General features: G+C 45.3%; 1 protein-coding gene across 1 annotated transcript in view; it reads left to right on the top strand.

The window, feature by feature from the left end:
- Positions 1–300: 300 nt before the first annotated feature.
- The window catches only part of Urb2 (URB2 ribosome biogenesis homolog), a 27,409-nt gene continuing 4,697 nt past the window's right edge, over positions 301–23,012 (top strand). Inside the window, exons 1-8 of the mRNA XM_055617595.1 lie at positions 301–603; positions 1,705–1,843; positions 3,465–3,641; positions 5,751–9,072; positions 13,525–13,685; positions 16,277–16,387; positions 17,638–17,880; positions 21,297–21,384. Coding sequence (XP_055473570.1) covers positions 1,718–1,843; positions 3,465–3,641; positions 5,751–9,072; positions 13,525–13,685; positions 16,277–16,387; positions 17,638–17,880; positions 21,297–21,384 — 4,228 coding nt within the window. The 5' untranslated portion in view covers positions 301–603; positions 1,705–1,717. The remainder of the gene's footprint in view (positions 604–1,704; positions 1,844–3,464; positions 3,642–5,750; positions 9,073–13,524; positions 13,686–16,276; positions 16,388–17,637; positions 17,881–21,296; positions 21,385–23,012) is intronic.

The following is a 23,012-nucleotide window of genomic DNA, read 5'->3' as shown; positions in this document are numbered from 1 at the left end:
CCGGCCGCTTCCGTCTCGGCTGCCTGCCGTGGGAGGGAGCTCGCGCCGAGGCCGGCTAGCCGGGTCCCCGCGCCGGACGTCTCGCCGCGCCCGCGGTTCTCGGTGGCCGCCCCATGACGACGGAGCGGGCGCGCCGGGCTAGGCCGCGGACGCGCGACGCCGCGGCCGGGGCGCGCTCGGCGCTCCGCTAGCGCTGCCTGCGCGACGCCCCGCCCCGCCCCGCCCCGCCCCGAGCCGTTGGCGTCGACGTCTGCCGGAAGCGCCTCCCCCGCGTGGAGCCGGTCGCTGCGGAGTTGCCGGGTGGGCGCCGGCGCGGCGAGTTTGGAGTTCGGCGGATCCCGACCCCGCCCGACCGGAGGGGAGCCCTCTGGAGAGACGGGAGCTGCGGGGCTGCCCCGGGCTGAGGTCGCGTTTCCTGAGGGAACCCTGCTTGAGAGGAGAGCGCCGGCCTGGAGGCGCTCCTCCCCCTGAGAGCACCCCGCTCTGAGGAAGACCCGCTTTAGAGAGAGCTCCGTGCGCTGGCCAGAGCCCGGATCCGAGGGAACCCTCAGCACGCACCTCTCCGCACCTCTCTGGAGCGCACCTTCTCCTCCCCTGACAGCAGTATGGTGTTTTTTTCTGAGCTGATTTGTTTACCTTAATGAAGAAAGGGTTATGGTTTTTTTTAAAGAGACTCAGAAGCCTTGGGTTTCACAGCAGTTGTAGGTTGTTAATGTATATGCCTTCTCTTTGTTATGTAGGATTTTTATTGTATTTTCGGTTCTTTAAACATTGTGTTTTGTGGTATTTGTGTGTGAGAAGTTACTGTTATAGTAGAAATGACGGCATTTCTATTGCCTGGCTTTTTCCTTCCTTCCTTTTCTTTTTTTCTTTTCTTGTTTGACATGCATGCAGGAGCCCCGGGGATGATAGAAGATGCAGCATCCCCTGGAAATTGAGTTGTGAGCTGCCATGTGGTGCCAGGAACTGAACTCGGGTTCTCTTCAGGAGTAACATGCGCTCTTAACTGCTGAGCTGTTTCCTCAGCCACAACGCCTAATGTCTTCTTCCCCTCAAGAAACATTACTTTCTTCAAGTACTGCATTGCTTGCTTATTTGCTTATTTAATAATGCTAATCCTGATACACAGCACATTTTAGAAGCTATGTGCTGAATATCCTCAGTCTTAAATCATGGATGGTGACTGTCATTCTGTGAGTAATTTACACACTGTGATTTTTGCCTTTTTGAATTCTCATGTTCTATAAGTGTGTGACGTTAATTACAGCAGGATTTATAATCTCTCATCTGCCTGCTTTTGCTGAAATACAGTTTCAAATTAACTATATATTTGAGACAGCATCTCACTATGTGTTCTTGGCTGGCCTCAAACTTCCAGAGACCTGCCTGTCTCTCCTTCCCGGTTGTACCCAATAAGGTGTATATATTAGTGAGGGATTGGAGAGATGGTTCAACAGTGAAGAACACTGGCTGCTCTTACAGAGGACCTGGGTTTGATTCCCAGCACTTACCTGGCAGCTGGCTCACAACTATCTGTACTCTAGTCGGAAAGGATCTGATGTTGCCTTCTTGCCTTCTTAGGCTCCTGCATGCATACACTCAGGCATATACACATATTTTCTTTCTTTTCAAAGATAGTGTTCATTTCCTAATGCCTATTTGGTTAGGTCTTGTAATACTGTTTCCCCTTCTTTTTAATTGTAGAAGACGTGCAGCAATGGCTGCGATTTATTCTGGCATTTCCTTTAAACTTAAAAGCAAGAGGACTTGTTGGGAAGATAAACTAAAACTAGCTCATTTTGCTTGGATTTCCCATCAGTGCTTTCTGCCAAATAAAGAACAAGTGAGTTCAATGTAAAACTTACATTTTTATGATCTAAAATAAAATAATTACATGTTCAACTTGGGTGTTGACATTTAAAAGATTAGAAAGTGAGTTGGGAAGGAAACTTCATTGGATGTTAAATATCAGTTAAAAAGTAATGAGATCTTTCAGTTTGCTTGGCTGAGGGTTGGGAAGTAGGGAAAGTTAGTCTTTGTATGAGGTGAAGTGAAAAATAGATAGGTACCAAGTATAAAGATGTTTTTGGGTGTCTCTGTGTAGCCCTGGCTATCCTGGACTATCTTTGTAGACCAGGCTGGCCTGGAACTCACGGAGATCCCCTGTCCCTGTTTCCTGAGTGCTGGGATCAAGGCGTGCACCACCAACTGCGGCTGTTAATATTTCTTAAGCTTCTATGGCTCAAAAGAAGATAATGCAACTATAGTAGAATGACAAGGTCATGGAATTAGTTTGGCTGCATCCCGATGCTGCTTTAAAGGGGGCATCCCAACATGTATTAGATGGCATTATACTTGTTAGAGTAGGGATGAGGTGGAGTTTGTAGAACAGTGGAATTTCTACCAGTGTACACATTTGAGTCATATTGGCAGCTCGGTAGTTCCCTGATAAGCATTGCACACCTGAGACAAAGGGCAATTCTGGCAGGCTTGATCAAGACCCCAGCTGTCTTTATCCATTATCCTTTTAGCGTCAGCCACTCTTCATACATTCTCACAGTTCTGGGACTACAGCCGAGGGCTTGGGCAGATAAGTGAAACTCAGTGTCACAGTATTTGCAGGCATGCCTGAAGCTCCTGGCTCCATTATAACCATCATCCAACACATACAAACAGCTTTGAGGACTGAGGCCTCACTTTTTTTCAGTGTTTTGTGCTTGAGAAGACACAATAATGGAATAGTGCAGTAATGGAAACTGCATGTGTTCAAGCCTTTCTCATGAAGCCCTTGTGCTTCAGTTTGTCTTACATATTCTGAATGAGGTGGATTTAGAAGTTATACATACTACATGTGTCTTGGGAAAGTCAGTGCACATGTCCCGGTGTTCTGACTCATTCTTTTTTTTCTTTAGATATCCCTCACTGCCATTTGATTTGCATGTGTGGTCCCTTCTGTGGTCATGTGGACATTCATCATGTTTCTTTTAGAAAAGCCACTGAATAATGTTAATTTCACTGAAACTTCTTATTGACTCCAGATGAAGATATCATTGTTTTTCCTTTTTTATTCCTTAATAAACATTTCAAGATTTCAAAACATATTATGTAACATTAACACAAGGGAGGACTTTAAAAAAATGCTTTCCCCATACATCCCATGCTGCCATTGAATCGAGATCTTTTGGCCCCTGCTTCCCAAGTACTGATATGACAGTATGTGTAATTGTATCCAGCCTGTTTGCTTCAAATAGCATTTTGATATGTTGTCCAGTCTCATCTGAACTTGTAGACTGAAGTGCTCCTCCTGTTTGAGCCACAGTGGTAGCTGACACTACAGACATGTCTTAACAGAAAGTTGTTTTTCTTGCAATAGAATTTGGTTGTTGCTGGATGTTCCTATAATGTTGAAAATCTTTCTCTCATGTAAGAAGTTCATTTTCATAGTATGTTTTCTACAAATCCAGGTTTTACTTGATTGGGCAAGACAGTCATTGGTTGCATTTTATAAGAAAAAACTCGAACTGCAAGAAGATATTGTTGAAAGGCTCTGGGTCTATGTAGATAATATTCTACATAGCAAGAAACTGCAGAATCTCCTTAAGAATGGAAAGACTGTAAATCTTCAGGTTTCCCTTGTCAAGGTAAATAATGATTATGTTATGTGCATCTTTGTTAATTTCTTGTTCCTGCTTAAACTCGTTTCAGAATCAATTATGTGAATGTATGGGAAATTCCAGGTTAGGGGAGGGAGGAGAAGGAAGTAGTCATAGTATCAAAAAAAAGTTTATTTTTTTAAACAGGCTCTTTCTTTGTAGCCCTGGCTGTCCTGAACTTTCTACATAGACAAGGTTGGCCTTGAACTCACCGAGATCTGTTGCCTTTAACTCCTGAGTGCTGGGATTAAAACCATTGGCCACTGTGCCTGGCCTATTAAAAATTTGTGTACCATCAGAGCCTAGCTTTATTACATTTTAACTGGAAAAAGTATCTACCATATTATAACTACACTGACACACACATATACGTAGACACTTCTGGACGGAGATTGAAGATCAAAACCTGGACAGAAATAATCTCAAAATTTTTTGACTAAAATCACAAAAGTCTGAACTTCATTGCCAAAACAGTATTTGCAGATGCCGTAATAATAGGTATTCCATTAAAACCTGTACAAATAAGCATTTAGTACATGACAGGCTTAGAGGGCATAAGACTATAACCATCAAATGAACAGTAAGTGGCAGCATTGGGATTTGAACCTGTATGTGCCTGGTTGCAGAGCTGTTCAGCCAGAGCCTCACAGAATGGAACGGAACAAAGCAACAAGAAAATAGATAAACTGCCAGTAGTTCTTAAGACCGCGCCCTTTACTATGACACTTTTAAGTAAATAGGGTCATTCTGAATCATCCTTCAAGGCTAGACTGGAAGATCGAGTGGCTCTATATTTAAGAAATGATGCTTAAAACTTTTAAAATAAATGTGTGTTTATAGTTCTATAAAATATTACTGAAGGACACATACACAACTTGAACAAATTGTGCTTTGGGGTCTTAAGTGTGAAAAAGATTTTTTTATTGATCATCAATATAATGTCTGGAAACCACTGGTGATGTGTTGACATCTCAGGACTCTGCACATTGACTGCTAGTGTTAAAAAAAATCAGCCAGTACTTACTTGAGGGGAAGTTACGATTGTTTCATGTGGTTGTTAATAGCTCAGCACCTCAGACAGCTTTGATCCTAGATGTTTAAGACAGAGAGCAAGTCACTGGCCTAACAATAAATTTTGGGACCTGTCTGCTTTGGAGTTTGAATTTGGAATTTTGAAAGCTGAAAACAGTGTTTGTGCTATATGATGAAAAGACAGGTACTGATATATCGTACCTGGGCATCCAATTAGCTATGCTACTGAGGGATGTCCTTGAACTTCTGATCTTGTTGCCTGTACCTTTTGAATACTGAGAGTATAGGTATGTACTTCCTCGCTCAGCTAATGTAGTGCTGGCGATTGAACGTAAGGCTGCATGCATGCTAGGCAAGTTCTCTTCCAGCGGAGTGATCTGTAGCCCTGCTTTGGTGTTGTTAATAGGAAAATTTTGACTATGAATGTGTGTGTACACACACACACACACACACACACACACAAACATGTATACTATACATATGTGTATGTGTATATACATACATACACATACCACAGGGTCATGACTCAAGTGCTACCTGATAGCTGAGATAAGTTAAAGATTTTGGGTTTAAACCTTTTCTTCATCCTGGGTTGCCTCATCCAGCCTTAGTTTGAGGGTTTGTGCCTAATCTTTATTGCATCTTGTTATGTCATGCACTTTTCTAATGGGAAACTGGGGGAGCAGTGGATCTGGGGTAAAGGGGAGGTGGGGTTTGGGTGGGAATTGGGAGAGTGGAGGGAGAAGAGGCTGTAGTTGGAGTGTGTTGTGTGAGAGAAGAATATAAAAAAAAAATGACTACTGACTTTTAAGCTTTGCAAAGCCCAGCCTTTTGGAACTGGATGGCACATTTACAAAGGCAGGAACTGATACTGACAGGAGATGGAAGCGTGAAGAGACGCTTTGTCTTTTATCACTGCATTAAGTAAGTGTCAGCTTCATGTTAGAGGTAGAAAAATCTGGTGTTTCTCATCAAAATGTGAGAGAGGAGTGACTGATTCTTTCATACTTTCTGAGTAGGTATGGCTTCAATAGTCATGAGCTTTCTTTCTTTCTTAATACGCAGATCATAAATGAGAGAATAGCAGAGTTCTCACTTTCAGGATCCCAGAGGAATATCTGCACCATCCTGAGTTGCTGCCAGGGCATCCTTTCAGCACCTGCCCTTGCTGTCATCTATACAGCCAAACCAGAGCTGATTGTGGCCTTGCTGAGCCATCTCTGCTGGTCATCCTGCAGACAGCCAGAAGGAACCATGACAGCCAAGCTCTTTGAGGTCATTCATCTGGCTCTTGACCATTACCTCAGACTTCAGCAACAACAAGCTAACCCTAGGCGTGTCTTTGGGGACATGACCAGCCACCTCCTCCAGCCCTTCCTAGTCCTGAGACACTTGCTTTTTGAAGGCACCTGGACGCAGCCTGGTCAGGGACAGCTACGGCAAGTACTAAGCCGAGATATCAGGAGTAAGATTGATGCTGTTCTTCAAGGCGGTGTTTTTCGACATGATCTGCTTTCGTCCTATAAAGAGGAGCTCTTGGGGCACCAAGGGGACATAAAGATAGGAGTTCTGAAGAGTCTTCTCACTCCAATGGAGACTGTGATTACAAGACTGGTGGAGCCTGGTTATGTCAAGGCAGACCTCCATGCGTCGGTTGTGGCCAGCTCAGTGTCCTTGCTGTACAGACTTTTTCTGGACTCATATCTTAAGGAAGAAAACCAGTTTCTCTGTTTTCAGGTTCTCCCCAGATTGTTTGATTGTTTGCAGATCTCACGCCTGCAAGCAGGGCAGATGGAAGCCCTGTCCTTAGCAGACTGGACCACAGAGCTTCTGGCCATAGAGCAACTGCTAAACTCAGCAGCCACCAACAACATCTACAATGTGGCTGCTGACAGGATCCGGCATGGGGAGACACAGTTCCACTTTTACCGCCGTGTGGCCGCGCTGCTGATCAACCATTCACAAGCACCTGTGCCTGCTTGGTTTCGCTGCCTCAAGATTTTGATGTCTCTGAATCATTTGATTTTAGAGCCAGAACTGGATGACCTGTTGTCTTCAGCTTGGATTGATGCAGAAGTAACAGAATTTCGAGCCAAAAAAGCCCAGGAGGTGCTCATTAACACTGTCTTTCAGACATATGCCAAGCTTCGACAGGTACCACGGCTGTTTGAGGAGGTCTTGGGGGTGATTTGCCGTCCAGCTGCTGAGGCACTGCGGCAGCCTTTGCTTGCTTCGGGCCCCTCTATGGCTCTCTGCACATGCCTCTTGGAGCTGCCACTGAGTCAGATTCTGGATGCATGGTCCCTTGTCCTAGAGAAGTTCCAGTCTTTAGTCATGCCCTATTTACATAGTGATACTGACATGGCTTTGAAGGCTCTGTCCCTGAGCTCTCTGCTGCACTGCATAATGTTCAACATGCAGACTCTGGACAATAACATGCCTTTGCCCATCATCAGGCGGACACAGTGCATAATGGAGAAGATGCTAAAAGAGCTTGTGATGCCCCTTTTGGGCCTTCTGGACCTCTGGAGTCCAGAGCCTGAGCTGTGGCAGCAGAAGGTGAGTGACTCTGCACTCTTACTGTCTTACACCTGGGCTCAGGTGGACACTACCCTCAGTTTGCACTGCAGCCAGTACTGCTCTCTGGCTGGGCCCTTAGCTAGGGCTGCTCCGGATATCTCAAGCCTCCCTTTGTTGCTACCAGATGTGGAAACACAGCTTTGGAAGAAGGTGGAAAAGTGTATAGCCCAGTCCAGGTCTCTCAGTAGATACTGCTTAGAACAGCTGTACCTTCAGAAGGTGAAAAGGACTTTAATGCAGACTAATTCCCAGTCCAAAGAAGCCCTTCAAACCTTGAGGTATGACACTGCCTACATTCTTGATTCTAGCAGAGACTGTTTCAGTCAAAAGTCAATAGCTGCTTGGGATAGGCAGGTGTCTACTGTGAATGAGTCCACATATCCTGTAGCACACTGGCATTTGATTGTATCAAATCTCGCAGTTTTAATACCCTACCTTTGTTTGGATGATGTGAGATATGTGGCCACTGTCCTATTAAGAACGTTACCAGCAAGCAAAGCCCAGGAAAGCATGGCACACAGTGAGCCATATGTCACACTTGAGAAAGTGTCCACAGCCCTCCTTCACAGCCCTCTCTTTCCAGAGATGCAGTCCCTCTATTCTGCCTTCCTGACATGTGTCATTGAGAAGTGTTCTAGCATTCTGTGCTCTGGTCCTCACAATGACCTGCATCTCCTTAGTCAGCAGCTCCCCTGGCTTTTCAAAAAGGACTACCACACAGTTGTGGCTCATTGGGAAACCAAACTGGCAAAAGTTGGATCTGAAAGTATAGAGCCGAGAGGAGAAATTGCCCACAGTTTCCTATCCATGGTCAAGAGTGGGTTTCCTATCAAGTTGGATGAAGAGCAGCTGGAAGGCCTCCTGCAGCTCTTGGACGTCATCTCCACGCTCCGCCTGGACAGTCTCTTGCCACCTTACCACGTGCATTTTTTTTTCCTGCTATTCTCCATGGCTGTCTCCACAGTAGGGCATTGCTCTTGTCCACTAGCTCTCCAGTTCTTGGTGACATGCTACCAGCTCCTCAGTGGTCTGCAGAGGGGAAGGAATGGCCGCTCTGTGTTCAGGGTCATGTACGTTAGTGACATCTTTGAGGTTATGCTGACCTCACTGCTGCAAGCCAGTACTGAGTTTCAAGTTAGGGAGGATGACCCTGCTTGGCTGCAGCTTCTTCATGTGTCAGGGCTGTTCTTAGAACAGCTAATGCAAATGCTTATCCAAGTAAAGCTGAGCTTGGTGCTCAATTTTGGAAAAATCACTGCCTTCCTCTCAAGGTGTAGTAAGGGAGCTTCCAGCAAAGAATTGAAAATCCAGAACCTTCAGGGCAGGCAACTGCTTCTGGTAGCTCTAACCAAGTTGTGCCAAAGTTTGGAGCCTTGTGTTAAGGAGCGGAGGCAGCTGCTGGAGGCACCGGGAGCACTACCTGAGCTGCTGCAGCAGGCCATGATGCAGATGGGTGCCATGCTGCAGCTCTGCTTAGTGCCTGGGACCACAGGCCACCGCCTGCCTTCAGTCCTCCTCTTCGCTGTTCCCACACTTTTAGAAGTAGACCGGAGCCAACACCTCAGGGAAGGAGAGTCCCAAATTGCCCATGTGGTGGATACAGAGGAGACACAGCTTTCTCACGTGACCCTTTACCAGGATGTCTACGCTCAGTTGCTGGAGGAATTGCCATCCCTGTCGAGGAACGCTCAGTCTTTCCAGGCAGCCTTGCAATTTCTAACCCTGTTCCTTTTGGCCCCAGAGCTCCATTCCAAGGAGAGTTCTGTTTTTGATTCCATCTTTTATTCTGTGCGGAAAGTTCTTACAGGTAAGGTGGCTGTTTGTTTGTTCTTAAATTTATTTATGTGTATGGATGTTTTGCCTGCATGTATGTCTGACCCTGTATATGCCTGGTGCCCTTGAGCCAGAGGATGGAGTCGGATCCCCTGGAATTGTAGTTACTGGTGGTTGTGAGCTGCTGTGTGGGTGCTGGAAATCAGACCTGGGGCCTCTGGACTATAGGCTTAGGTTTTTCAAACACCTACTTTATTTAAAAGTTCTTAAACGCCTTTATGACCCTTCCAACCTCCCTCCTAACACTCCCTCCACCCAACCCTCCTACCTTAGACCGGAGATTAGTAGGGAAAGGGGCTGTAGACCTCTTTTATCTACTTCCTGCTGATAAGGGTCAGTTGGTTTGGGGATTACCAGGATACCAGCAGTCTCGTCAAACAGCAGCAGCAGCAACACTCAGCAGCAGAAGCGGCAAAACTCCGCCAAAGCAGCACAGCATTTCTCTGCAAAGACCAGCAAAGGATCCAAACCATCGCAAAGCGGAACAATGCAAAAGCGATGTCTCACTATCTGTGGGCTTCTATTTAACCCTTCTCAGAGTCCACACAAGGGTGTTTTTCCAGTTCACAAAACCACACCCCTCCCATGAGGTAATTTTTGCCTCACAAACAACCACACTCCTTTTCACAGGGCCTGTTTTCCGCAGGGGCGGATGGGGGTGGAGGTGGGGGACATTCCTGCATCCCACACTTGGGACTGAAACAAAAAACATATTCTTATGACACAATTGAGTTTCCAAAGAAACCAGAAACTTCTACTTCACTAGACCTGCAGCCGGTGTTCTTAACCACTGAGGCATCTCCCTAGCCCCATAAAGGTGTTTCTGAGCTGATTCTGAGCTGCAGAGGCTTACGGCACTGGGAGTCCATGGACAAGTTACCATGCTTCATGCCTCATACCCTCAGCATATCCTACTGCTGTGTACCACTGCAAGTGGCTGGGCCTCACCTCTTGGACAGGCTGATACCTGGCAGCTTGAGAAAGTGCCACGTGAAGGAAAGCTTGCCCCAGACACGCATCTGGGATGTCATTTCCTCTTTCTGTGTTGGCACACGTACGCAGTCACCTTCCAGTGTTCCCTTCCCTATGCACAATGTACCCGTCTAGGCGGCTCAGGCCCTCGCATACTTTAGGCATTATTTTGTGTACGTTTATACTTTGTTGGTTTGAGGCAGAGTCTTACTATGTTATGGCTGGCCTGGAACTCATTATGCAGACCTGGCTCATCTCAAATTCCACACCCAGAAATTTTTTTTTTTTCTTTTTTCTTCTGACACAGGGTTTCTCTGTATGGCCTTGGTGTTCTGGACTCGCTTTGTATATCAGCCTAGCAGATTTTTTTTTTTAATTGTATATATGTGTGTGTTTGTACACATGTGAATGAAGGTACCTGTAGAGTCCAGAAGAGGGTTGCTGGATTCTCTGGAGCTGGAGTTACACATTTGTAAGCTGCCCAGCATGGATGCTAGAACTTAGTTTGGGTCTTCTGTGTGAACATTATGTGCCCTTAACCACTGAGCCATCTCTCCAACCTTCATTCCTGGTTTTGAGTTCTTGGTTTTGGCCTTTAATTTGCTCTCATCACAGATGACTCATAAGGATCATCTTACCTGGAAGAAACTCCTCTGTATCAGGTCTGTAGAGCTGTAGATTAACTTTTTAAAAAATTTTTAATTTTTTATTTTTATTAATTACAGTTTATTCACTTTGTATCCAGCTGTAGCTCCCAGATTAACTTTTAAAATTATATAAATCTTTCTTTAGCACCCCATTCAGTGTGGTCAATAACTTGTGTGTATAGTAAAGTAGACTCCATTGGCGTCATCAGTGTTAATGAGGGATCACTCTTCGGGGCCAGCTGAGACCTCAGACACAGAGCAGTGAGAGAGCAGGCATCTTCCAGGACAAAACTGAAGTCGTATAGACCAAAGCGTTAAGGATTCTTATGTAGCCATTGAAATAGTTGTGAAGATTATTTAGAAACATTTAAAAATAATTAATGTTAAACAAACATACAGTATAATTATTCTTTCTGGCAGGGCATGGTGGTGCATGCCTTTAATCCCATCACTCTAGAGGCAGAAGCAGGAGGAATTCTCCAAGTCTGCATTGCAATTGCAGCCAAGGGTATATAGTGAGACCTTGTCTCAAAATCCAAACATTAATAAAATAAAATCACAAAACATATGTTAGTTACTTCCCAAAGCAGATGACCAGACCTGATGACTTCTGTCTAGTCAGAACATATCACAGGTGGCAGAGGAATTTAGTTTTGGGGGTTGGTGGGGGGCTAGAGCAGGAATTAGGTGGTCTTTTGAAGTAGGGGCCAAGAATACATGCTGAATAGACAGTGTACTGAGTTGATTCCCACAGAGAAGCTACAACAGGGTGGGACCTTCAGGAAGTGAAGCCACCTGGTCTGCCTGGGCCGCTACCAGATGGGGGTGTGTGGACTGAACAGTGCTGTTGCTGTCTCCCTGTCAATGAGCTTTCTGTCTCGGATTCAAGTGTGGGTGAACTGAAATCCTGGCTGTGAAGCTCTATCTTTTTCTGTTTAGTAACTCAGGGACTGGTGCTTCCCTTATACTGGGAAATAACATCAAGTTTTTTGTTAAAACTTGTGACAGCATTCCAGGTGAGTGTCTTAGGATGGCAGCTGGTGTCTGAAGTGTGGCTGCTGTCAGTGTGTTAATCTGAACTTCTGCATCCCCTTCCCTACCTCTGCTGAGATGAGGCAGTTCTAAACCTCACTCTTATATCTCTGGACCTGTGGTAGCTCAGACTCTGGGACAGAGCCTCAGATACAGTGAGTCCAGCCTGTTCACACATCTGATGTGCTAGAGTAGTGAGCAATCTGGAGGACCTACCAAGTAAGGTGAGGCCCAAGGCACTGGGGAAGAAAGGGAACATGAAGTTTGCTTTGAAGAACTGAGAGATAGCAACACAACAACCTGTGGAGGTGCCCCTACCCTCCAGTGGCGCTAAGGGGGTATTTCATAAACAGCATTTGTGAAGAATGCTTTCAGGCAATAGATTACCTTAGTGAAACTGGGGAAGCCAGTGCTTTAGAGCCTGGCCCTCTATGTAGAACTATCTCTGCTCTGGCTGATTTGGGCTTCATTAACAGACAGCAGCTATAGAGGTTGAAGAAGAGAGAATATGGGATACAAAAACCCAGCCTGAATGTGTTGCTGGGGCTAGAGGGTACATGTCAGCCAAGTGTAAGTGGCCATGAAGTCCAGCCAGGCAAGTGTGGTTAGTAAGTCCTCCTGGAGAGGCTCTTCTATAGGTTCTGTGTCCTTTTATTTGCCAGTGACAGGCATCTTTGCTGATGTGTTCATTTTACTGATAAGCAAATTGGGGCTGAAAGGCTGCAAATCTTGGTCTTACAGGAAGGAGACATGGGCTTATCAGAGTCCCATCTCTGTCCTCCCGATTGTAAATTACACGGACTGAGAGGTAGAAGGTGTTCCGCCAGTGCATGGCGGTATAAAACACATGGAAGGATGCACAGATCAGTGTTGAAGGGCCATGAGTAGCCTGCCTTGGGCTTTATTGTACCGTGTGGGCCAGAATATCCCGGAGGTTCCAGAAAACACCTTTTGGACCTAGTAGACAGTCCCAGGAATGTCAGTATTCTTGTTAAATTTTCAACATTCCTGGGTGACCTGAACCAGCTGGCTGACCTGAACAGTCATTGGTGTTGAATGGGAAGACCAGGGATGAGAAATAAAGAAGGCAGAAGCGATAGCTGGGACCAGGTCTTGAATAAGCTGATGACTTACGCCAAGCAGGCTCATTAAGAAGTCCAGCATCACATATGCTCTTTGTGTGGGTGGGGTGCATGGCCAAGTTCAGAAGAGAGCCAAGTTAGATAGTGTTTGCAAAGAGAGCATGGGGTACCTGAGACACGGCTGCCTCAGGACTGATGACAGCCCAGGAGGAAGACTTGGGTCCCCAGAAGCTGCAACTTTGACTTTTGTGGTATTGGTTCCAGCTCTTTGCCAAGTCCATTCCTGGACAAGGATATAGAACGTATAGTTCTTTCTTTCATTAGGGCCATTCAGAAAGTCTAGGGTTAGTCTGACTCCCCACATCTGGGTATTTAAAAGTAGCCCATTTCTTTGCCAATACTGACTGTATAAAGATAAAAGGTAACAGTCACATGTCTGCTGTGGCCCGGAGCTAATCTAAGCATATTGGCATTTTCTCTGTGCGTGCACTGAATATGGGTACAGCTCTGGGTAGGAGAAGGGTACAATGAGCACCCATTCTGCTTTTTTTTTTTTTTTTACCAGTACTTGGTCTTGTTCTTTTACACCCCTTAACTCGTGTTATTAATGGCTGCAAGGTGTCATATGGCCGTTTTGCAGTTCACTGTCACTCATCAGTCAAATCTTGACAGTTTTGGCTTCTTTTCCTGCAGGCCCAAGCATTCCCGCTCCAGTCACTCAGGATAGTGAGCCTCACTTGGAAGCACTGCTTACCCAGATGTTTGAGGCTGGGACAACAGAGCATTTTGGGATGGTACTGCAGGCTGTTCTTCAGGGATTGGATGTCACTCAGGCGTGGAGGTCAGATCTGCAGGTGCATATCTTCTTTTCTATTATGGGCCTAGAGTGGTATTTGCTCCAGGTGAAAGGAAGGATTGTTTGAAATTTTTTGTCACTTTTAAAACTAAACAGACAATTTGGCTGACAGAGTAGAGGCAGAGCAGGAGCTTGTGGGAGGGAGCCTAGTTGTGGACTATCTAGCTTTCACTGAAAAGTGTTTTTTTGTTTGTTTTTTGTTTTGTTTTTCGAGACAGGGTTTCTTTGTGTAGCCTTGGCTGTCCTGGACTCGCTTTGTAGACGAGGCTGGCCTTGAATTCACAGAGATCCACCTGCCTCTGCCTCCCAGAGTGCTGGCATTAAAGGTGTGCGCCACCACCTGGCTAGAAACATTATTAATTAAGAGTTAAGAATGGACATTAAGAGAGCTGCTTGTGAGAAAATAAGATACGAGTGAGAACATGGTTGTGGGCTTCTCAGAGACTTGCCCTCTCACTTTTGAAAAGTCCTTGATTGATATGGTCATATAGCTATAGACAAGAACTTAAGGATCACTGTGTGTGTGTTTGTGCCCACGCATTCTGGATATATAGCTCAGTTGGTAGAGTATCTGTTTTGCATTCATGAGGCCCTGGGTTCAAACCCCAACACTGAAAAAAAGAAAAGAAAAAGAAGCATTTGGGCTCTCAGTTCATAAGCCTGGTGTACCTCCATGTAAAAGTCCATAAGCCAGGGTAATCATGGGTACTGTCTGATTAGATGTTCCCAGTGGCACTTGAGGGGAAAAAAAAATGCCTCCGTAGACTGGGCTAGGCTCCTGCTGCTTTTTTTCCTCCTCTTTTTCTTTTTTTTTCCTGCACTAGGGTCTTGCCATTGCAGCCCAGTCTTGAATTTATAATCTACCCCAACCTCTCAAGTTCTGTAAATACAGTTATACATGGCTATGTCCAGCCTCATTAGTGGCTTCTTGATTCCTGCTCACTGATAACACCTGGGACTGGGTTATTGATCTGAATTAGAGGATACTTAGGGGCTAATTATGAGTTCTGAGCGGGGCAGAAACAGTTCAGATCCCTACCATGAGCATGAGGACCTGAGGATCTGCATCATCCCTACCAGCTGCCTGCCACACTTGCCTTCCTCTGGAACTTAACATTGTGTGTCTTCATAGTACAGTTGGGGCCCAGTTTTGAGAAAGACTGAGTCTCTGGGCTTTCATTTACCAAGTGATTTGGGGGAGAAAATAACCCCCAAGTTTTAAACTAGTTAATCAGAGAAGGCTTCATAAGACAAGGGAAATTTGAACTGAGTACTGAAGAATGAGGAATTTGAAAGGGCAGTGGTGCACGCCTGTAATCCCAGCACTCAGGGAAGAAAAGGCAGGCAGATCTCTGTGAGTTCAAGGCCAGCCTGCTCTACAAATCGAGGGACAGCCAAGGCTACACAGAGGAACCCTGCCTTAAAACAAAAAAACAAAAAGGGCAGTAGGAATGCATGGGTGTGTTGGTCTGTTGGGGTAGAGGGGGTACAAAATGTGAGAAAGGAAATGGGCACTAAGCTCAATGGATAGATACATCTTGTAGGTATGCAGGGATTTGGCAACAGCCAGATTTGCAGGTGTATGCAAGAGGATACAAGGGAAAAGTACACAGGGCAGAAATCAGGATCTGGCTGGGGTTGTGTGGCTTCACAGTATAAGGGGAGGAAGAGGCTGTTGTGATGCTGAGAAGCAGGGAGAGGCTAGGCCTTTGTGAAACACTTAGAAAAGTAAGCCCTTGCCTGCGTGTGCTGTGGTTTAAAAGCATTGCCTGCCAGCATAGCGTTTTACCCATAGTTCTTTTAAACCTTCCCTTATGTAGTTTTTGGTTTTTAAATTTTACTTGCTGTGTATGGGTGTTTTGCCCGCATCTGTATCTGAGCACCTTGTGCATGTCTTGTGCCTGTAGAGGCCACAAGAGGGTATCAGAGACCCTGAAACAGGAGCTAGACAGTTGAAAGTTACCATGTGGGTATGGGAAATCAGGCCCAGGTCCTCTGGAAGAGTAGCCAGTGCTCCTAACCTCCAAGTCATCCCTCTAGCTCCTTTGTGTAGTTTTTTGTTTGTTTGTTTGTTTGTTTGTTTTGATTTTTCAAGACAGGTTTCTCCGTGTAGCCCTGGCTGTCCTGGAACTAGCTCTGTAGACCAGGCTGGCCTTGAACTCAGGTCCACCCCCTCTGTAAGCATACTGGAGTAAAGGTGTGTGCCATCACCACCTGGCTCTTGTGTACTTGATCAGTGATGTAGTAGTGTCCTCTGTGGACAGCATCTTGGCGAAGTGGGGTCTATGATTAGGCTATCCTTTGTCCCTCCGTGAGCTTGCTGTCTGGACCAGTTTTGTTTTGTTCCTGGTTTAAGTGAGATGTTCTCCAAAGGCCCTGTTCTTGCTGAAATTAAGCTCATCATCACTGTCTCCTGTCTGTGCACAAATGTAAATGTGCTCTTAAAACTCAACCGTGACCAGGCCTTGTCCCTGTTCCCAGTAACAGAGCTTCCTGTTGCCATATCAGCAGCAGTAAGAGGGCCTCCTATCCCCGGGGTGCTCTGAGGGGCCTGGCTATCTCTGTGCTAAAGTCTTCCCTTCTTTTCAGGTTGTTTCGTGTGCCATTAGACTACTCACCCTGCTACTCAAATGCCCACTTAGTGGAGAAAAGGCGAGGTTGCTGTGGCGTGCGTACCCCCAGATCATCACAGCTCTAATGGTGAGCGGCTTCTCGGGATCCACCCTCCAGCTTATTTGTCCCTTCCTCTTCTGTTTGACAGCTAGTAGCTTGGGCTCTATCATTTGGGATGTTTCTTGAAGGTGGCCATGAACAGGTGTTTTCTGTGTGTATATACTGTTAGACAGTAGCAGCTTGGATAAGAAGTGATGAGAAGGATGGGCACTGAGAACTGTCAGACAGGGAGTGAGGAGGAGGAGGACAAGGTGAGACTACTGTGGGTCAGATACTCAAAGCAGGTAAAGGGGGTCGCTGGGGCTGGTTCCCCACAGAATTCTGTGGTCAGTTAAGTACTCTCTGATATTAGGAGGGGTACGTGTATATAAGGCCTGAAAAGCCCTGAAAACTGGACTTCATGTTCCCTCTTGTTTTCTAATTTGCTTGTCTTTCCCTTAAGAAACTATAACACCAAAAGGCCTATGTTGAGGCATGTTAAAGCATGTGAGAGAGTGTGTGTTGTCCACACTGGTATACACCAGGGTGGAAACTGCTTGATGCTCTAATGTGTGTGGCAGACAGGCTGCAGAGCCGTACTTTCTGCAGGGTGATGGGACTTGTAACATTCAGGAGCCAAAGACCTCCTTAGATATTCACTGTGAAGCTAGGAACCACAGGGGTGCTCTTTAGGTGATCCAGGGAAGACAGAGTTGTCCCTTATCTTGAGTCTGTTCTCTTATTTTCTAGGATAGTAACTGAAAATCTTTACTAGACCTGTATTATAATCACAGGCATTTGGAACTGATGATCTGTTTTGGAAAAACACTGTTATTCTTGTCTGACATGCAGCTTCCTTGTCAGATATTGGATGTGTCTGTTCCCTTGTAAGAAATGGCTTGTCAAGCCAGGTGCAGTGGCACACAGCTATAATCCTAGCACTCAGGGAGGCAGAGGCAGGTAGATCTCTGTGAGTTTGAAGCCAGCCTGGTCTACAAAGTGAGTTCAGGACAGCCAGGGCTATACAGAGAAACCCTATCTCAGGGGTGGTGGGGAATGAAAAGAAAGAAAACAGAAGAAGAAAGAAATGGCTTGTCTTCATGGTGGATACACTTAACAAAAAAGTGAGGATTGAAGCAGCTAGGTCTCTAGGAGACTGGATGGGAGCCTCCTTATCCCTGTGGATTATAGTTTGGCCATGCCACTTCCTTGCACCTTTGTCACCTAGAGCTTTAAGTGACTTTATTTCTTTGGAGGATCACCTTCCCTTTCTTTTCTTTGTCTATTTTGGTTTGTAGCTGCAACACCGAGAGGCGTGCCAGGAGCAGCCTGTGGCCCTGGTAGTGGTTGAGCCTATTCTTGACGTGCTGGCTGTTCTGCTGCGGAAAGGGGAGGAGACCATCAGTAACCCTCACCATGTCAGTCTGGCCTTTAACATCTTGCTCACAGCCCCTCTGGAGCACCTGAAGCCACTGGAATTCAGCAGTGTCTTCCTGAAGATGCACAATGTGCTGTTCTCCATCTTGCAGTGCCACGCTAAGGTGGGAGGGACAGCTGCTTCTACACAAGCTGGGGTGCCAGCTTCTACAGCAGCAGCAGGGCTGGGGCTGCTCAGTGGTGGGCTGTGTGAGGCCCTGAGCTGTCACTACGAGTAAAAGCAGGCAGACAACTAAAGGAAAGCAAGACAGGAAAGCTCCACTGTTGCAGACTTTGCTTCCAGTACTTTCTGTGCAAACAGAAATACTTGACCTTCTCTTCAGCCTGCTCCTACCATGGCTGATACTCTTGAGTGGTGGCATGTATTATACAAAAGAGCCCCGTTTCTCTGCTACTGATGTGTTTAAAAAAGTCACTACCTTGCTTAGATATAATTCCAGTGGTACAGGGAGTGAGTGGGTCTTGAGCTTATAGTCTGCTACTGTTATGTTATGCAGAGGCTAGGAACACAGATCTCATAGAATAGAGTATGGCCAGCTAGTATTTATTGAACATTTGCTGCTTTACCCATAGCGAGCTTATAATGAATGTGGTAATCCTATTATGTGATAAGGATACTGAAGCTCAGTGAATGTTTTGACCAATGCCACTCACAATGGACTGGGCCCTCCATCAGTCATTAAGAGAATGTGTTGTGGGGCTGGGGAGATGGCTCAGAGGCTAAGAGCACTGGCTGCTCTTCCAGAGGACCCAGGTTCAATTCCCAGCAACCACACGGTGGCTCACAACCATCTATAATGAGATCTGGTGCCCTCTTCTGACGTGGCAGGTGTACATGCAGACTGAACACTATATACATAATCAATCAATCAATCAATCAATCTTTGAGAGAGAGAGAGAGAGTATTATAGCAGAATCTTAGGAGGCATTTCCTTAACTGAGCCTCCCTCCTCTCAGATGACTCTAGCTTGTGTCAAGTTGATATAAAATCAGCCAGCAAATCCAGAGATTAATCTCAGGCTAGCAGGCGTGCATGGCAAACACCTTTACCCACTGAGTGTTCTTATTTCTTCAGCAATGGCATTTTTAAGAGAAATATTCTATTTCAAAGAGTTTTCCAGCTGTTACCTCTGGCCCTCCTTCCTGTGTCACTACCTTTAATATGAATTTTTTTTTTTTACTAATTATCTAATTATTAAGGTTGTTATGCAACTGTATACTATAAATATAGCACAAATCCATCACAGTCTGACTTTGCAGATCTTACTAAAAGTGATGAAAGTAAGATTAAAACTGACTCCTGCGAAGCTACTGCCACATGAATATTTAGTGTGACTGGATTTCAGGGTCCAGAGAAAACATCAGCAGTGTGGTATTAGCAGGCTGATATGAGTGATTAAAGCAGCTAACGTTTTCCTGACACTGTCAGGTCTCATGAGGGAAGCCAGTGTGTGGTGTGAGGTCCATATACATGTAAACACCCAGCTAAAATTCTCACAGGTTTATCTGGAGGATGAGCAGATGGCCAGCATTGATTAGACCCCATGAGGCGACGGCAGTGAGACAACCTCACTTGTCATAATTATGAAGTCCTCATGAGGACCAGGTATCCATATTTTGCAAGTGAAGAAAATAAGGCACCCACAAAGGACAGATTTACAGTTACCGCAGGTGTCATTGTAGAGCTAGATAGTTTGGCCTGGATTTGGTAGTGTTTCATCAGTATGACAAGGATTCAGAGAGACTTAGAGCATTGATGAAGCTCTGGAATGCTATTGTAAAACAGCCTCTTCTGAAACCTATAAAAAATCAGTAGGAAAGGTGTGCTGTGAGGTCTGAATTTTGTTGATTATACCAGAGAGAATTGTCCTGGTGCTTTACTTTTTGTTTCACTCCAGACAGCGCTCAGTGTAGTGCAGGATGTACCCAGTGGTGCCTGCATTGTCAGTGTGGTGCTCGTTGGCTTCAGACATACTGGCCACTTGAAATGTAGTCAGTGTGACTAGAAACTCCATGTTTAATTTGCTTAATTCTAACTAAATTTACATGAGCTCACTGCTGTTTTGCTTAATTCTAACTAAATTTACATGAGCTCACTGCTGTTTGTCTCGACATTGTTGTGTTCCTGATGTGAGGTGTAAAGAATGCTGGGAAAATGTAAGAATGAGGAGCCCAGTTTGGATCCCCAGAATCCACATAAAGCTGGACATGGTAGCCTATGTCTGTAATCCCACTGCTTTCATGGCAAGATGGGAGGTGGAGACAGGAGAATCCCTGGAAGGGTGAGGGTCAGCTAGCCTGGAGAACACAGCAGTGAACAACAAACGGGTCTTGTCTCAAAAACAAGGTAGAAGGCCAGGACCAACACCTGAGGTCTTGACTTCTGTGTGTATGTTATGGCTGAATGTGGCCACACTCACATACATGACCATGCATATACACAGATACATGGAGAGAGATTAAAAAGTATGTTTTTATTATCTTAGTTTCATTTTTTTTTTTAAAATGAAATAAAGTTAGAGTTTATTGAAAAAAGCTTTAACTGCCTGGTGTAATAGTTAATGCTGTGATCTTAGCACAAGGCAAAGGCAGGCGTTTGAAGACAGCTTGGTCTATATATGAGTTACAGGCCAGCCAGTGATACATAGTGAATTTCTGTTTCAAAAGGAAGAAAAGGTTTTTTGTTTGTTTGTTTATTTGTTTTGAGACTGGGTTTCTCTGGGTAGCCTTGGCTGTCCTGGACTAGAGTAGGCTGGCCTTGAACTCACAGTGATCCACCTGCCTCTGCCTCCCAGAGAAGGGGAAAAGATTTTTATAGATAGAGTGAGTTGGGAAGGGAGAAACAGTTGAAGGAGGATGGTTTTAGACACTTAGGAAGGTTAGGAGTGGGTTTTTTAAAAAGATTTTATGTGTAGGAGTGTTTCATCTCCATATACATATGTGCAGCTCATGCATACAGTACATAGATGTCAGAAGAGGATGGCTGATCCCCTGGAATTGGAGTATAGGTGGTTGAGTTACTATATGGGTTCTGGGAACTGAACCCAGTCCTGGGCAAGAGGACCTGTTCTTAGCCCCTTAGTTAGCTCCCCAGCTCCAGGAGCAGGTTTCTTAATAGAGTTGCCTAGTGCTCAGAGGAAGGAAAGTCCTAGGCAAGTAACTCCTCACTGTTAATTGAGATATTTGATTCACATTGTGAGTGAATTTATGTAATTTTTTTGTACCAATTCTTTGTGTTTCTAGGGTATATTAGAAACTGTGTAGAGAAAGCATAGATTCAGCAAAATTTAAATGAGGTGCCCCACAAATTTTGAAAGGAGTGCAGTGTAGAACCCCTACTCCCTAAAATGTTGAAAACAGCAATTAAGGAGCCAGATAGGAGCCAGGTCCTTAGACACTTCAGCAAAAGATCCGAGACGTATCTGAGCCACACAGTGGGGCACACGCCTCTTCTGTATGCCCTGCCAGGTCAGCAGACAAAAGGTCACTGACCCACTTCTGTGTTCCTTTATCACTACAGGTGATGCTGAAGGCCATTCCATCTTTTTTGACCTCGTTTCATAGACTATTGTTTTCAGTTATGCATGAAGGACGGCAGAAAGACAAAGGTAATTCAGAATAATGGCATCAGGTGCAGAGATTCGAGTGCATCCATCATGTACTGTTTCTGGCCATAAATACCGTTGGAATTAAACCAACAACCTGAGTTGATGTGAGAAATGTTCAGATTACCAATGACTATTCAAGAAAAAATTTAGACATATTTTTTGAAAAATATTTATTTTTATTTACACATGTGTTTGTATGAATTGTGTATGCATTGCTATTGCTGGTGGAGGCCAGAAGATGATGTTTGATACCTAAAGCTAAAGTTACAGGTAGTTTTAAACCACCTGATAGGAGTGCTAGGTATGGACCTTAACCACTGAGATCTCCCTCCAGCCTCTTGTCGTAGTTAGCGTTTCTGTTGCTATCTTAAAACACCATGACCAAAAGCAGCTTAGTGGAGGGAAAGGGCTGATTTCAGCTCATAGTTCTCAGGCTACCCTCCAGAAGCCAGGGCGGGAACTGAAGCAGAGGCCGTGGGGAATGCTATTTGCTGGCTTGCTGTCCGTGGTTGGCTCAGCTTTTTATACAGGTCAGTACCACCTTCCCAGGGCTGCACTGGCCCCTGTGGCATGTGCCCTCCCACGTGAGTCATGAGTAAAGAAAACATTTTGTGGGCTGGCCTATGGGCAGTATGATGGAGGCATCTTTTTCAGTTGAGGCTGTATTCCCCAAATAACTCTAGCTAAAGTCAAGATAACAAAAACAAGAAAAAACTAAGTACCCAACCAGGGCATCTCTCCAGATAATTTTTGTTTGGTTGAGACAGGTTTCTGCCTGGCCCAGAGCTCATTATATAGATCACACTGGCCTCAGACTAACAGCTGTCCTCCTGGCTCAAGGTGATTTTTTAACTATTTCAGATTATTGCAATTTACCGCATCCCAAGCTGTAGATGCATTGGGCATCTCTGATTGAAACTTCTTTTTCTGGAAAGAAAGGGAGAGGGGAGGAGGGGCACTATTGACAGGTTTTGCAGTTCTCCCTTTAGACTGCCCAGCTGTGGCATAGCTAGTAGTTAACCTCCTGTGCATGGCACAGTGCGTGTGTTGACTTGATGTTAAAACCTGCTGACATGTAGGGCTGGTAACAAACGGCTTCTCTCTGGTAGTCTTTGCTGGTATGTGGTGACTGTGTGATTCTATAATATCCTATCGTATCCTGAGATACTCTTCTGATAGTGACGTCTCCCTGCTCTACCCAGGGATCCAGGCAGGCAGGCCCAGGCCTTGCTGTAGACTATGGAAGTGCAGTGTGGCTGCATGCTCTGTCAAGCCTGTCCCTGTCACATGTTCTGAGCATGCATGGAAGCATGTGCTTCATGTTGGCCTAGCTCAGTCCACTTTAATTCCAAGACTGTTCTCTGTACACTTGTGGCTTGACCACAAGGAAGGCCTTAACCATTCTATTCCCTTTATTGGGTTCTAAATGATTATGTATGAAGTCAGCGGCTGTAGTAATCAGTGTCAGTTACTTATGTTGTCTGAAAAGAGAAGCAGGAGAATGTTAGGCCATGAAGTGTGCGCTGGCTACAGTGTAGGCCTTGTGCAATACCTTCCAAACATTAATGTAATTCTAGAAAGCTTCCTTCCTTCCTTCCTTCCTTCCTTCCTTCCTTCCTTCCTTCCTT

The sequence above is a fragment of the Psammomys obesus genome, unplaced genomic scaffold (assembly GCF_907164565.1).
Source record: "Psammomys obesus unplaced genomic scaffold, mPsaObe1.curated_primary_1811, whole genome shotgun sequence".
Taxonomy (NCBI): Eukaryota; Metazoa; Chordata; class Mammalia; order Rodentia; family Muridae; genus Psammomys; species Psammomys obesus.
The sequence above is the reverse complement of the archived record's forward strand: the minus strand, read 5'-3'. Positions and strand labels throughout refer to the sequence as shown.